Source organism: Acinonyx jubatus, chromosome A1 (assembly GCF_027475565.1).
Source record: "Acinonyx jubatus isolate Ajub_Pintada_27869175 chromosome A1, VMU_Ajub_asm_v1.0, whole genome shotgun sequence".
NCBI lineage: Eukaryota > Metazoa > Chordata > Mammalia > Carnivora > Felidae > Acinonyx > Acinonyx jubatus.
The window spans coordinates 196612352-196628350 of NC_069380.1; the positions used below are offsets into that span (position 1 = coordinate 196612352).

Sequence of the window (15999 nt, forward strand, 5' to 3'; positions counted from 1 at the left end):
CTAAAGTGTAGAGGTCAAGTATAAGTGTCACATCTGACTTTTGATCTAAAGGTTGTCTTAAGAATACTGTGCTTTTTGTTTTCCTCCAAAGGGATACAAAAACTGATAAATTTATTTATTGTTTATTTTTTACTGATTTTTAATTGAAGTATACTTGACTTATAGTTTATATTATTTTCAGGTGTACTAGTGATTTGACATTGACACATTATGGACTGCTTATCAGGATATGTGTAGTTATACAAACTTATTACAGTATTATTGACTATATTCTCTGTGCTGCACTTTATATCCCCATGACCTATTCATTCTATAACTGGATGTTTGTACCTCTGAATCCTCTTCAACTATTTTGCCCATCCTCCCTCCCTCCCTTTCCTGTGACAACCACCCGTTTGTTCTATGTATTTGAGTCTATTTCTGTTTTCTTTTGTTCATTTGTTGTTTTAGATTTAGATTTAGTTAAATTACATGGTATTTTCTTTTCTGTCCTATTTCATTTAGCATAATGAAATGAACCCTCTAGGTTCATCCATGTTGCTGCAAATGGCAAGATTTCATTTTTTTTTTTTTATGGCTAATATTCCATTGTATACATATACACCACATCTTGTTTATCCATTCATTATCCATCAGTGGATACTTAGGTTGCTTCCATATCTTGGCTGTTGTAAAGAATGCTGCAATAAACATAGAGGTGCATATGTATTTTTGAATTATTGTTTTTACTTTCTTTGGGTAAATACCCGGAAGTGAAATGACTAGATTGAGTGGTATTTCTAATTTTACTTTTTTGAGGAACCTCCATACCGTTTTTATAGTGACTGTACCAACTTACAGTCTCACCAACAGTGTAGTTCCCTTTTCTCCACAACCTTGCTAACACTTGTTATCTCTTGTTTTTTTGATACCAGCCATTCTGGCAGGTGTGAGGTGATGTGTCATTGTGGTTTTGATTTGCATTTCCATGAGGATTCCTGATGTTGAGCATGTTTTTCATGTGTCTGTTGGCTATCCGTATGTCTTCCTTGGAAAAATGTCTACTTAGGTCCTCGGCCCAATTGTATCTGGTTGTTTTGGTTTGGTTTTTTTGGCATTGAGTTGTATTAGTTCTTTATATGCTTTGGATATTAACCCCTTACTGCATATATCATTTGCAAATATTTTCCCTTATCGAAGTATTTTGCCTTTTTTGTTTTGTTGATCCTTTCCTTTGCGGTGTAGAGGCTTTATAATTTTGTATAGTCATTATTTATGTTTGCTTTTCTTGTCTTTGCTTTTGTTGTCAGATGAGAAAAGTCACTGCCAAGACTGATGTCAAGGAGGTTACTGTCCTGTGTTTTCTTCTAGGCTTTATGGTTTCAGATCTCACATTTACGTCCTCAATTCATTTAGAGTTTATTTTTGTGTCTGGTGGCAGTAAGAAAGCAATCCAGTTTACATGTGGCTGTTCAGTTTTCCCAACACCATTTATTGAAGAGACGGTCTTTTCCCCATTTTATATTCCTGCCTCCTTTGTTACAGATTAATTGGCTATATAAGCATGGGTTTATTTCTGGGCTCCCTATTCTGTTCTATTGATTTTATGTCTATTTTTGTGCCAATACCATACTGTTTTGATTATTATACTTTTGTAGACTAGTTTGAACTCTGAAATTGTGATACCTCCAGCCTTGTTCTTCTTTCTCAAGATTGCTTTGGCTTTTTGAGCTCTTTTGTGATTCTATACGAATTTTAGGATTATTTGTTCTGGTCCTGTGAAAAACGCTGTTGGCATTTTGATAGAGATTTCATTGAATTTGTTATTGCTTAGGGTAGTATGAGCATTTTAACAATATTCTTCCAAAACTTGAGCATGATATATCTTTCCATTTGTTTGTGTCATCTTCAATTTCTTTCATCAATGTGTTTCACCTCCTTGGTTAAATATATTCCTAGGTATTTTATTCCTTTTCAATGAAATTGTAAATGGGATTGTTTTCTCAATTTCTCTTTTTATTTCATTATTAGTATATAGGAACACAATAGGAGCGCCTGGCTGGCCCATTTGGTAGACATGTAACTCTTGATCTCAGGGTTGTAAGTTTGAGCCCCATGATGGGCATAGACTATACTTAAAAAAAAAAATCTTAAAAATGCAATGGATTTCTGTATATTATTTTTTTGTATTCATTTATAAGTTTTAATCTATATATTTTGGTGGAGTCTTTAGGATTTTCTATACATAGTATCATGTCATCTGTAAATGTATAGTGACATTTTTACCGCTTCCACTTACCATTTGGATGCCTTTTCTTGGCTTAAGCAGGCCAAACTTTATCACAGTCTGATAAAAAAGGGCATGTGACCATTCTAGGAAACTGTTCAAAAGGAGAGGCCGTATGAAGTGTCATTGTGATAAAATTGGTTTTATAAACCAATTATATATTATAAAATGTAATCATTCATGTACCTACTGATAACTACATAGTGCAAAACAAACCAGTCAGAGAGATTGACTGTTTAAGGAGTGAGGTAGTTCTAGGACACTTTTCATGGCTTTTCCCATGTTTTGGATTATCTGAGTGGGGCCTAAATGTAATCACAATGTCCTTACAAAAGAGAGGCAGAAGAAAATTTGACCTAAGGGTAAGAAGGTAATAGGGCAACAAAAGCAAAATATCCTTGGCTTCGAAAATGGAGGAAGGGGCTACAAGTCAAGAAAGGGAGCTCTAGAACTAGAAAAGGCTAGGAAATGGATTCTCCTCTAGATCTTGTGTAGAGTGTCCTGCCAACACCCTATTTTTGGCCCAGCAAAACTGATTTTGGAGTTCTGATCTCTAAAACTACAGAATAACTGTGTGTTATTTTCAGCCACCATGTTTGTGGCAATTTGATACAGCAACCATAAGAAACTAACACAAAACTAAATAGCCTTCTACTGATTTGCAGAATCACATTATCCTTATGAAATTGCATCTAATTTTATTCAATTTCCTTTTCTGATATTCTAGTAATCTTGCTCCTAAGCACCTAGCAACCTACAAAGAAGTATGCAGCCTGTTAGCTTTATTAGACATCCCGTTTCATTATAAAACAAAACAAAATCCTACATTGGCCTCCTCTATTCCTTGTTTGCCACATCTTCCTTTTTGCTTACCAAAAATATTTTTCCCAAGGGATTGTCCTTGACTTCTCACTCTTCCTCATAATCCTGTACTTGTCATTCTATTCATTGCCATAGCTTGATTACGTACAGCAAATTCTCTAGGCCCATCTGTTGATCTCCAGACCTACATTTCTAATGGTCTGCTGTAAATCTTCAGCGGGGTAGCTCATTGGCATCCAGCATTCAACATAACTAGAAATGAATTCATCATCCCGTGATAGATTTATAAACAGAAAACCAAATCACACCAGGAAATGAATGTTTCATCAAATAAGGCATGTGAAGAATTTTGTTTTGTTTTGTTTTACACAATAATGGAAAACTAGAGAAGTATCTGATTTGGGGGGTTTTGCAGATGTCAATTTTGAGTAATATTTTTCAGCATTTCTTCACTTTGCTTTGTTCCAACCTAGTTATGGTGCAAATGACTGCAGGAATGGAAAATCTGAGTTTTAGACTATACTGTATTTAAATTGTAACAATACAGTTTTCTCAAGTTTCAAAAACTTTGTATATGCTTGCTTTTCTATTATCAAATGCTCACAGATCATGAACTTCACCCAGTGATGCTTTGACATCATACTGAGGTTTGTTTTCATGTCTAAATCAACTTTACTGAGGTATAATTTACATACACTAAGATGTACTTATTTTAAGTATAGAACTCACGGAGCACTTTCTAAGTAAGGAAAAATCAAAATAAAGAAGAGTACATATGTTCCCTTTTGTGTAAGAAAGGAAAATATAAATATGTATATATCTTTGCTTTTGCAAAATGAAACATAGGAAGGATAAATCAGAAAATAAAATTGGTTAAACTGCATAGAGTAGGTGAGAATAGGACTCCTTGGAGTACAACTTTTTTTTTTTTTTAATGTTTATTGCTGAGAGAAAGACAGAATGTGAATGGGGAGGGGCAGAGAGGGAGATAAAGAATTCGAAGCAGGCTCCAGGCTCTGAGCTGTTAGAACATGACTCGGGCTCAAAACCCATGAACCATGAGTTCATGACCTAAGCTGAAGTCAGATGCTTAACTGACTGAGCCACGCAGGGCCCCAGAGTACAACTTTTTAATACAATTTTGATTTTTGAACACGTTATACTTTTAAATATTAAAAAAAAATTTTAATGTTTATTCATTTTTAAGAGAGACAGAGCATGAGTGGGGGAAGGGCAGAAAGAGGGAGACACAGAATCTGAAGCAGGCTCTGGGCTCTGAGCTGTCAGCACAGAGCCCGACGCGGGGCTTGAACTCACACACCGCGAGATCATGACCTGAGCTGGAGTCTGATGCTTAACTGACAGTCACTCAGGCGCCCTGTAATTTTACATATTTTTAAAAAATCACCAAGAAAAAACACATAGATGAATGCAAAGGAACAAATGAACCTAATTGTACATGAAAATTGACAATGTGAACATTTAATTCAAGTAACTTGGGACACAGTACTCTGACTCTGTGTGAGTTTTTATCTGAAGACAAGAATTGTGAAGAAATCTTGAACTTTAACTGGTAGCTTGTTACTGGTGGTATTAGTGATTTTAAACCAGTTTTGTGTGTATTGTAGAATAAATGAATAATGCATTGATGTTAGGTAGCAGGATTCTCGTTGTGAGAGAAGGGTGATAAAACATGAAATGGGGTATGGGGTGCAGAAGAGCAACTCTGAGCAACTAGAATGAAATTGGAGATTATTTGTGGGGGGGGGGGCGGTGGTTGGACAGTGATCTTATGTGCCACCAAAAGTGACTCTTTGAGAGTATAAAATCATTACTGATGATGTTAAGTATGATCACTTGGTTAAAGTGGTACATACCAGACTTCTTCATCATAATTGTTTTTTGTAGGCTTCATGCCCAGAGCAAAGCCCAACATGGGGCTTGAACTCATGACCCTGATATCAAGACCTGAGCTGAAATCAAGAGTCACTTAACTGACTGAGCTATACAGGCACCCCCATAAAAGTACTTTTATCTCTTTTGGCTAGTAAGTCACTTATGGATTGATTTTTGAGACTGCATAAATTCTGTTTTCCAACAAAGTTTCACCAGATTGTTTTGGCATTCTTTGGATTGTTACCAAAATGTTTAACTTGAACCTTTCATGAGGAAACAATGAGAGAAATCCAAATTGTGAAACACTGTATGAAATGACTGGCCTGAAATCTTTAAAATTGCCCAGTGTCATGAAAGAAACAATTCAGCAGGTGAACTGTTCATGATTAAAGGAGAGTAAATTTGGGGCTCCTGGGTGGCTCAGCTGGTTGAGTGACCAGTGATAATGCTATTATGGTATACAGAAGAATGATGTCTTTTTTCAGGAGGGACACATCCTGAAGTATTTAGAGGTGACATCATGATGTATGCATCTTAGTTTTAAATGAAACTTATGTGGTGGAAGGGAAGGAAAATACATGTGACAAAACGGTTTAAAAAATATTAGAGTCTTAAAAAAAAAAAAGCATTTAAAAATAACTCTTTGGGGCACCTGGCTGGCCTTAGTGGAGCATGTGACTCTTGATCTTGGGGTTGTTGGTTTGAACCCCACATTGGGTACAGAGATTACTGAAAAATAAAATCTTTAAAAAGAATAACTCATTAGTGCCTGGTGCAATTTTTAGATGGGTGTAAACAACATTGATACAAGCAGCTATTGACTAGAATCCCAGTAAATACCCACTAACAATTTCAAAGATGTATCAAGTGAAAACCAGGAGAGAGTAGATGTATGTATGGTTTGTATTCAGAATCCTCTAAATAATCAAACTGACCGTTGTTTATTCAGTTTTCTCAGGAATGAGTGAGCCTTTGTGGAAGACAAACTATAATTCTTACTCTTCTAGACATTTACAGTATGACTGGAGAGATGTTAGATTTATAAAAATATAAAAGATAAATATTAGAAAAATCTAAACGCTGAAAAACAAAGTTAAATTGTCCATTAGGTATCATGTTATAGAAAAATGTCATGGGAAAACATACACTCAATTAAAAAGTGTTCGATACTAAATTTTGTTTTAGAAAATATATGTACAGGGGCGCCTGGGTGGCTCAGTCAGTTAAGCGTCCAACTGTTGATTTGGCTCAGGTCATGATCTCATGGTTAGTGAGACTGAGCCCTGCATGGGGCTCTGTGCTGACAGTATGGAGCCTGCTTGGGGTTCTCTGTCTCCCTCACTTTCTGCCCCTCTCCTGCTCACATGCATGCTCTCTCTCAAAATAAATATTTTATTTAAAAAATATGTGTACATTGATATTGTAATTTGTTTTCTAAAAAGAACATGTGTATGTAGGGAATAGAAAAAATACATGCACACCAATTGTATTACAATGGCCATCTTGGAATGGGAGGAATTTGTGATTATACTCATCTTTGAATTCTATATAGATCAAGTATTTTTTTTAATTTTTTTAATGTTTACTTATTGAGAGAGAGACAGAGAACAAGATGGGGAGGGGCAGAGAGACGGGGAGGGGCAGAGAGACTGAGGGAGACACAGAATCTGAAGCAGGGTCCAGGCTCTGATCTGTCAGCACAGAGCCCAATGCAGGGCTTGAACTCACGAACTGGGAAATCATGACCTGAGCCAAAGTCAGACGTTTAGCTGACTGAGCCACCCAGGTGCCCCTAGATCAAGTATTTTTGCAACACTTTTATAATCAGAGTACAAATATTTTATTTTTTATTAAAAAAATTTTTTTTAACGTTTATTCATCTTTGAGAGAGCATGAGCAGGGAAGGGGCAGAGAGAGGGAGACACAGAATCCAAAGCAGGCTCCAGGCTCCGAGCAGTCAGCACAGAGCCTGGAGCCAGCTTCCAATTCTGTGTCTTCCTCTCTCTCTGCCCCTCCCTGCTCATGCTCTGGCTCTGGCTTTGTCTCAAAAATAAATAAAACATTAAAAAAAAAAAAGAATTCTAATACACAGTTTAAAGTACACAGCAATATATGCTAAGCACCAAACTGTCCTGTCAGTTCTGTCAGAACGTCATAGGGCTGGAGCACTCAAAGACCTCTTCCTTCAAGATGCAGAACTCCCACACAATGTTGTAGTTTCCTCTTTATGACACAGTAAGTGCTCTTCGGCCATTGTGAATATATCATTTGATGTTCACCTATCCCATTAGATAAATTCCTCCATTTTGGAGATGAGGAAACAGGAGATTTAGAGAAACTTAATTAACTTTATAGGGATCACTGAGTGAGTGGTTGAACCATAATTCAATCTTTACTCATTCAAAATGACGAGCGTTGCTGGCAGAATAGAAGCTCCCACGTTAGGTCCACAATAGGAGAGCAGGGACCTTGTCAGACTTGTTCCACTGTGACCCCAGGGTGTAACATAGTATATAATGTAGTACATAGCACATAGTAGTCATCAAATAAAAACTTATGTTAATGAATAGGTCACTTCTTTGTCACTACAGTTTACAACTAAAAACTAGATAAACTGCGTTTCAAATTCAGTCAATAAAGGCAATAGCTTGGTATCTACAATTGAAATGATAACACCAAAATTTTTACATTAAAATAGAGTGAAAAAGTAAGACAAATTTGCGGCAATAGTATACTTTAGTAGGACTATTATTGGTAGAATGTTTTTTATAAATTTTCTTTTACATACAGGTTTACTTAACATAAAACATATACTATAAAAACGAGGGCTGTCTGGGTTATTCTTTCTTTTCAGATCTGTCATACCCCAAAGGAAAAAAAATATATTAAAAAACAACAAATGGGGCCCCTTGATGCTAGTCTTACAGAAATAAATTATAAATTATACTAAATATGATTATAAAAGTCACTGCATGGGCAGCACCTATATAGAGTAATGAGAAAGATGGAAACAACCTAGAAGCAGAGGCTCACTGATTTATTATGCAAAAGGGACCAGATATTGCAACAGAAAAGAACAATACTGAATTTTTTTAGCCAATTCATGAGGTTGCCTAGGAAGTTAGTTCTACTAGAGTTAACAGAAATAGAGTGCTGTATTTGTTAAAAGCCAAAGTTAAGGTGGAATGCTGTATCTTTCTTTGAAGAAAATTTGCCTGTATTGCCTTATTGTATGGGATCAAAGTAGGTTTATTTTACTGAAATTTAAACTTATATTCATTGAAGTATATGTGGGATTTTTGTTTTTTGAGAGAGAGAGAGAGAGAGTGAGAGAGGGAGAGGGGCTAGGGGAGAAAGAGTGTCTCTAGCAGGCTCCACGCTCAGCACAGAGCCCAGTGCAGGGCTCAATCCCATGTTGCTGGGGATCATGACCTGAGCCGAAAATAAAAGCTGGACACTCAACCAACTGAGCCACCCAGGTGCCCTCTATGGAATTTCTTCACAGCCATACTGTAACATTTTGCAGAGTTTATAGCTCCCTTGAAATAAAATTCTAATTCAAATCACATTAAAATATATTTCAAGCTTAAAATTACAAGATCTGAATTGTATATTTATGTCTATTTGATTATACAAATAATACAACCTTATGGTAATACATTTCAAAGTTGAAAGACCCAAGACTCGACTCTCCCACAATCAGTGGTAAAATCACATTACTGCTTTCTTACGTGTTTTTCCCAAAACATTCTAGGTACACAGATGTAATAAGTACCTGCTGCTGCATGCCCCCTGATGTTATCTACTATTGCTATTTTTTTCTACTTAGCAATATATCTTTAACAACATTCCAAACACATAGTTTTTTTTTTTTAGTATTTATTTTGAGAGAGAAAGTGTGCATGAGCCGGGGAGGGGTGGAGAGGGGAGGGAAAGAATCCCAAGCAGGCTTTGCACTGTCAGAGACCAACATGGGACTCATGACCACAAGATCACAACCTGAGCTGACATCCAGTGGGATACTTGACTGAGCCACCCAGGTGCCCATCTTGTTTCTAATAGCTGCATAATATCCCACCTATCTCAATTCCTCTTTTAATAAACATTTAGATTGTTCCAGCTTATTAGTTATTAGAAACCATTCTGTAGTATCTTTGTACAGTCACTTCTGTGTATATCCATGGGCTATTTTTCTAGATGAGGCTTTTTAGAATTAAATGGAATATACAGGGGGTGCCTGGGTGGCTCAGCTAGTTAAGCGTCCAGCTCTTAATATTGGCTCAAGTTATGATCTCCTGGTTTGTGAGTTCGAGTGCCACACTGACCATGTGGAGCCTGCTTGGGATTCTCTCTTCTCTCTCTCTCTCTCTCTCCCTCCCTGCTCTTCCCCTACATGTGCACATGCACTCTCTCAAAATAAATAAAAATGGAATATACAGTTAACATTTTGGAAAGAGATTGCCATTATGGCTCTTCAAAAGAAGATTGTACAAATTTATACTTTGATGTGTCTTCTTTGCTGGGCTAGGTCAATGTGGTATTAGTGTTTTAAGAAATATAGTCATGAGAAAGTACATAATTAGTATATAACTTTCAAAACATCAAAGAATTTGGGGCGCCTGGGTGGCTCAGTCGGTTGAGTGGCCCACTTCGGCTCAGGTCATGATCTTGCAGTCCGTGAGTTCAAGCCCCGCATCAGGCTCTGTGCTGACAGCTCGGAGCCTGTAGCCTGCTTCAGATTCTGTGTCTCCCTCTCTCTGGCCCTCCCCCATTCATGCTATGTCTCTCTCTGTCTCAAAAATAAACATTAAAAAAAAATTAAAAAAAAAATCAAAGAATTTATTAGCAACCCAAAAAAATCATCTGCCACTGATCATATTTCTTTATAACTAAAGTAATTAAAAGTATGGGATGTGAAGACAGATATGGGTTCAAGTCCCAGCTTTGGCATTTAGGACCTGTGTAATTTTGAGTAGGTTATTTAGTCCTTTAAGCCTTGATTTAGGTCTTTGCAAAATGGGGGAAATAGTGCCTAACAGAATTATGATAAAGATTAGTGTACAAACTGTTTAACGAAGAGACTGACAGGAGTATGTGGTTGATAACTCACAATGGATGACCTAAATGGTTTAGCACATAGCAAGAGCATCTATTTACTTCTATTTTATAAAACCAATAGCGAATACAAAAAGATCTCCATCAATGAACTGATTATTTTCTTGGAGTCTTTGAATTCATAAGAATATAAAATCTTCATCTGAACCCCTCACAGTCATGAACATGAAATCCTGGGCAGAGTTTAGTATGTAACACAATTCATTTGGATTCAAACTTCGAGATATAAAGTTCTAATTAAAGAAGAACTTCAGTAATGAGATTTATCAACTGCAATGTAATCTTGAATTTCTCTAACCTAAGATAAAACAAGGGAATTTCTAAGAAAGCATTATAACGATGATGGCTGGTAATTTATAAACAATTTTTCAGGGGAGCCTGGGTGGCTCAGTTGAGTGTCCGACTTGAGCTCAGGTCATGACCTCAGGTTCACGGGTTCGAGACCTACATTGGACTCTGTGCTGATAGCTCAGAGCCTGGAGCCTGCTTCTGATTCTGTGTCTCTCTCTGCCCCTTCCTGTTTGCTGTCTCTCAAAAATAAATAAACATTAAAATAATTTTTAACTATTTAATTCTATTTTATAAAATTTTATTTATTTTTGACAGAGTGTGAGTGAGCAAGAGGCAGAGAGTGTGGAGCCTGGAGCAGTGCTTGAACTCACAAACTGTGAGATCATGACCTGAGCTGAAGTCGGATGATTAACCAACTGAGCCACCCAGGAGACCATTAATAGCACTATTAACTTGAGAATGGCTATAAAGAACCAAGTGTAAAACTCAAATGTTGCTGTTGATTTCAAGCATTCTTTTTAATAGATGTTAAATACTGAAACTACCTAGAAGTATGATCACCTCAAATCTCCACTATATATAGGAAATATATTCACTTTGAGACTTAAACATTTAAAATAGACACCACAAAATGTATCTGTGATTAAAGGTCGAATTTATTAGGAGATTAAGAAATGTATTATACATGGACTATAAATACTGCACAGCTGACTTTATTCACAGTCAAGCACAGAAATATAGTCAGTGCCAACCTATTTTGTGGATACTCTTGTTCTTTTGTTCCAAGAAAAATTTGCACCGTAAGACTTGGACTTGGGTTTTGGAACCTTCTTCTCTTCAATGTCATAGCTCCACCCTAGAAAACAAAAACAAACCCACAGAAACAATTAAAGAGGATACCTCAAGAGCACAGCAAGCAGAAGCTAACTTTCATAAATTTAATGTTTATTTATCAGGAGTGCAGTTCAGCAACCTGAAATAAACTTAGTAATGTGTTCCCTTATAATCCTGTGCGATAAGAGGGTCCAATATATTGTCTGAAGATGATTTACCATATCTCAAAAGTGTGACCCATGATTTGACTTCTCCTTGCTCAATATTCCTAATTCAATTATCAATGGTTACATATTCGCATAAAATTTTCCATTTCTCCAACATTTAAGTCATTTAACATGTGACTTAATAACTGCAGTAGGGAGCATTAAGCAATATAACCTGTTTCACTGTTTTCTAAAAACTAGTGCCTTTACAACAGTTTGGATCTCACTGGAAGCAATACAGGAAACATAGTTATATACTTATTTATACAAATGACATAGTTGCAGCAGACCATAAAAGATTACTTGGTTCAGCTCTCTGGACTTTGACAGGCTACTGATTAAATACAAAAAAAATTTCAGCATTTGCTTCAAGTGCTATCTATTTAGAATCCCAGGGACATACTTGATAACAATGCACAATTTCTGCCCTCACCAAAGGCCCATTGGATCAGAATCTCTGGTAGGGGGCTGGGACTGTTTACTTCCATGTTTTCTGCTGTAAGCCCAATTCTTCAGTTCTTCTAAGGTATGGAGAACAACTATTCAACATGCTCCTTCTTGAAGATGTAATTAAGTCATCTTTCTATTCCCTAGTCTGAGAAACCTCTTTTACTTCATAAGATTCATTTTCCATACCTGTAATTTATTCTATCTGAGGGCTTTTTTCAAATAACTCCTCTTGAAACATGTGATCCATGGTTGAATCATGTAGCCATGTATAAAATGCCCAAACTGAATAATACAGGTCTAATTAAGTAAACTTGTTGATCTTGTGAGTCATGAGTTCTAGTGCCTCTTGGTGAGTATAGAATTTGCTGCCACAAAGCTTTCATTCAATAGCCCCTTAGAATGCAATTTTGCCACAAAAGTGAAGCCTATGAAAATCAAGTCATCAAAGTATATCACTACTATTGCCTATTTCAGTGTCCAAAAAGAGGAAATAATTAATAATTCCACTGCTAGAACTCCATCTTCCATGAAAGTCTACGTGCTATAAGGAAACTGAGAAGCAGGAAAGCAAATGTAACAAATGGTTTAAAAATACAAATGAGGGGCACCTGGGTGGCTCAGTCAGTTGAGCATCTATCTGACTCTTGATTTCAGCTCACATCATGATCCCAGGGTCATAGGGCTGGTTGTTGTGCTGTGCACTGAGCATGGAGCCCGCTTAAGATTTCCCTCCCTCCCTCCATCTACCCCCCCCCACCCCGCCTCTTGCCCCCTTCCCTGCTTTTGCTCTCTCTTTAAAAATACACATACAAATGAAACCTCAAAATCCAGGACACAAAATATTGATTCACTTGCTTAAACGTAACCTTACTTTCATAGGGTAAAGTTTTGAGTACTTTTTAATGTACTAAAACAGGAAAAAAAAAAGCTAGGTCTTACTTTAAGAGGATCTGAACATTAACAAGTAGCTATTTGCATTTCAAAAAATGTACTAAGGGGCCTAAGAATAGTACCTACCTCATACGTTGTCATGAGGTTTAAACAAACTTACTCATGTGAAGTGCTCAGAAAACACCTGGCACTTAATCATTTACTGATTCTATGAAAAAGGTACTTTTCTAAAACTTTTATATGAATTAATATTATGTTCTTTATATAACTGAGGAAACTGAGGCACAGAGTGGTTAGGTAACCAGCACAAGCTCACTCAGGAAGGGACAGCATGAAGATTTGAACAAAGACAACCTGATTCTGGAGCCTGTGCCTTAACTAATACTGTGTCTCTTGTGTTTACAGCAAGCACATGATAAATGTTCAGCTATTCTTTCTCTCTCAGATTTACCTGCCAGTTTGTAGCTACACATTTTCTACATGAAGTATTAATGTAAATAAAACTTTCATCACACTGGAACCTAATAATTTTGAATTAACTATAGAAAGGAATTTTGTAAGCAAATTAATACTGTAAACTGAGCATAACTTTAACATTATAAACTTCTCAAGCACCTCCTACATTAGCTAGCAAATGATGCTGTGAACTATAAAAAATACTCAATTCAATAAAGCAGGTATAATGATATTTACTCAGCATTTGCTATTCATTTAATGATTGCATACTCTGTGTCAGGGACTGTTTAGACACCAAAGGTAAAGCAGTGAATAAACTCCCAAACTTCTTTAAGTTAGTAGAAGAGAAATTAATAAATGCACAGTATATTAGGTGCTAATACAGTAATAACTAAGATAAAAAAATACATATTATATGCTAACAAGCACTAAAGAGAAAACACTTTAGAGAGGGTGGACAGGGAAGACCTCCCTCCTTGAGAAGGTCACATGTGACTGAAGACCTGAAGGAGGTCGGAGAGTAAGACAGGTGGAGGTCTGGGAAGGAGCTTGCAGGCAAAAAGAACAAGTACAAAGGCCTGGAGGCAGGAGTGAGTGTCCCTGGTATTCAAAATCCTGTGCTAAGTGCTTTCAATGTATTTTTATAGAGTTTTAAAACTGAGATCATAGGTTGATTAGGCATTATATATACACCCCGATTTTGTATTTAATCATGAGGAAAAATAAAACACAGGGAAGACAAATAAGCAGCATAAAGCCACATGGCTAAGTGGCAAAGCCAGAGTTTTCACTGAGGTTGACTTTAAACTATGCACCCAACCACCTCATAAACAAAACCTTTTCTTTAGAAGCATCTTATAATTGCAATTTTTATCTATTTCACACCCATTTCCTTTCAATCTTTGTGATTTTGTGATATTTTTCCCCCTTGATTTTTAGAAATGTGTTGAAAAGACTGTTTCAAGAATGCCTGGAAAGTCTATGTCCCTCATACATGTCCCTCCATAGCCACCCAAGTTGTGGAGAAAGGAAAAGGTTTCTAGAGAATTGTCTGATTATATGGACTGTTGGTAAGTCACCTACCCAAGGCCTCCATGATCTCTTCTTGCCAAGTGATGGGTGAGAGTCCCTATGCTCCCTACTCTGTCCCCCTCCCCACCGCCTCTTCCCAACACATTCTCCAGTCCAATAAAGACATTATTATACACGGACAGATACCTGATAATTACTCTCTCATTTACATGGTTAATCTTTCAACCTTCAGAAAAACATTTTTTTTAATGCATCAGAATGCAGACATAGCTCTATTATCTGTTTCGTTCATGGAGTCTCAAAATGCTGTTAGGGTCACTGCAATGTGAGAAGACTGGGATTTTGTACACATGAAAGAACAACTGGTTTGGGTTTTCTCCTGGTAACTAAGGAGTGACCTGGCTCTTAGAAACTGTGAGCCAGATTATAGTTGCTGTTGATGGTGATAACAACAATAAACAGAAGTATCATTATAGGGATTGGAATGTGGATGGGCAAAACACCCTGGGAAAACAAACAAAAACACACATGGAAGAAACCAGCATTTGCTAACAGCGTCCATCTCTATGTTATTACTCTACCACAGCCACCTGTGATGTTAGGATATACAGGGGAAAAAGTCTGTTCTCACATTTTTCTGGGGAAGTAATTTTGTTCTCAAAGATGCACAAGCAACTAAGCTTCTCTGATTAAGTAAAAGGAAAGGGTTGGAGGAAATCTAATGATAACTCACAAGAGACTGAAACTCAAGTAAGAGTCTACATAAATCTCCTTTTGGATTTTCTATCCATCATGGAGAAGATATAGATCTGATGCTGTGATGAAAATTTGCTCTTTTTTGGGGAACTCTATCAAGAGTCTGACCACATTTCCAAGCATCCTTCTCCCAAGTGTTTACCTTATAATGCCTGGATCAACAAATTTACTGGTTCCACTATACTTCATATGAGAATCTTTCCCAAGTTATTTATTATAATATTGTGATAATATGAAGGCTACTGGAGCAAGCAGTAAGGCTTAGCTTAAAAGATAACCGTAAGAATAACACCACACTTGAAAGGGCATTAAACATTTGTACTTAATGGGTAAGGTACATGAATTATGCTCCTTTTCTACCTCCTTTTTGAAAGTTCTTGAAAAGAAAGAACAACAAACAGAACATAATATAACTTGCAAGAAATGGGACGTAAAAATTTAAGAATGGAATTTTATTTGTGAAATGTTTAAATTTCGGTAGGAATTTGCTTTTCAATTCTCAGTTTTTTTTTAAAAGAACTCAAACTTGAGTTTCTGAATGAGACCATGGAAGTGAAAACACCTGCACTATCTGAAGAATGCTTATTCAAAATGAAGATGTAGTCTATCTATGACAGTGGTCCCAATATGTTGTTCCATTAGGACACTGAAAACCACTCCTTACTCTTCCCAGCTGTGCAACAGAAGATGATCAAAGCAACTGAGTCCAAAGCAGCTGCCCCAGGGATGGGGTAAGCTCCTAGGGCTGCCGTCACTTCCCACTGAGGAGAGCAGCCATATGGCACGGATTAACCACAAATCCAACCACCAGCACCTAAATGATGAGAAGCTGACTCCCTTTGCTGTTTCACACACAGGAATGCTTTCACAAAGATATTTTCATCTTTAAGCCCTAGTATCAGAGAAGTACCTCTGGCAAATACTCTAGTAAACATAAAATGTGACCTGTAATATCTCATGCTTAATTTCTTTTTTGGAAATATG

General features: G+C 36.8%; 1 protein-coding gene across 2 annotated transcripts in view; it reads right to left on the minus strand.

The window, feature by feature from the left end:
- Positions 1–11028: 11028 nt before the first annotated feature.
- The window catches only part of NDUFS4 (NADH:ubiquinone oxidoreductase subunit S4), a 110230-nt gene continuing 105259 nt past the window's right edge, over positions 11029–15999 (minus strand). For both annotated transcript variants that reach the window (XM_027076520.2, XM_027076521.2), the window contains exon 5: positions 11029–11246. In XM_027076520.2, the coding sequence (XP_026932321.1) occupies positions 11143–11246 (104 nt within the window). In that variant the 3' untranslated portion in view covers positions 11029–11142. The remainder of the gene's footprint in view (positions 11247–15999) is intronic.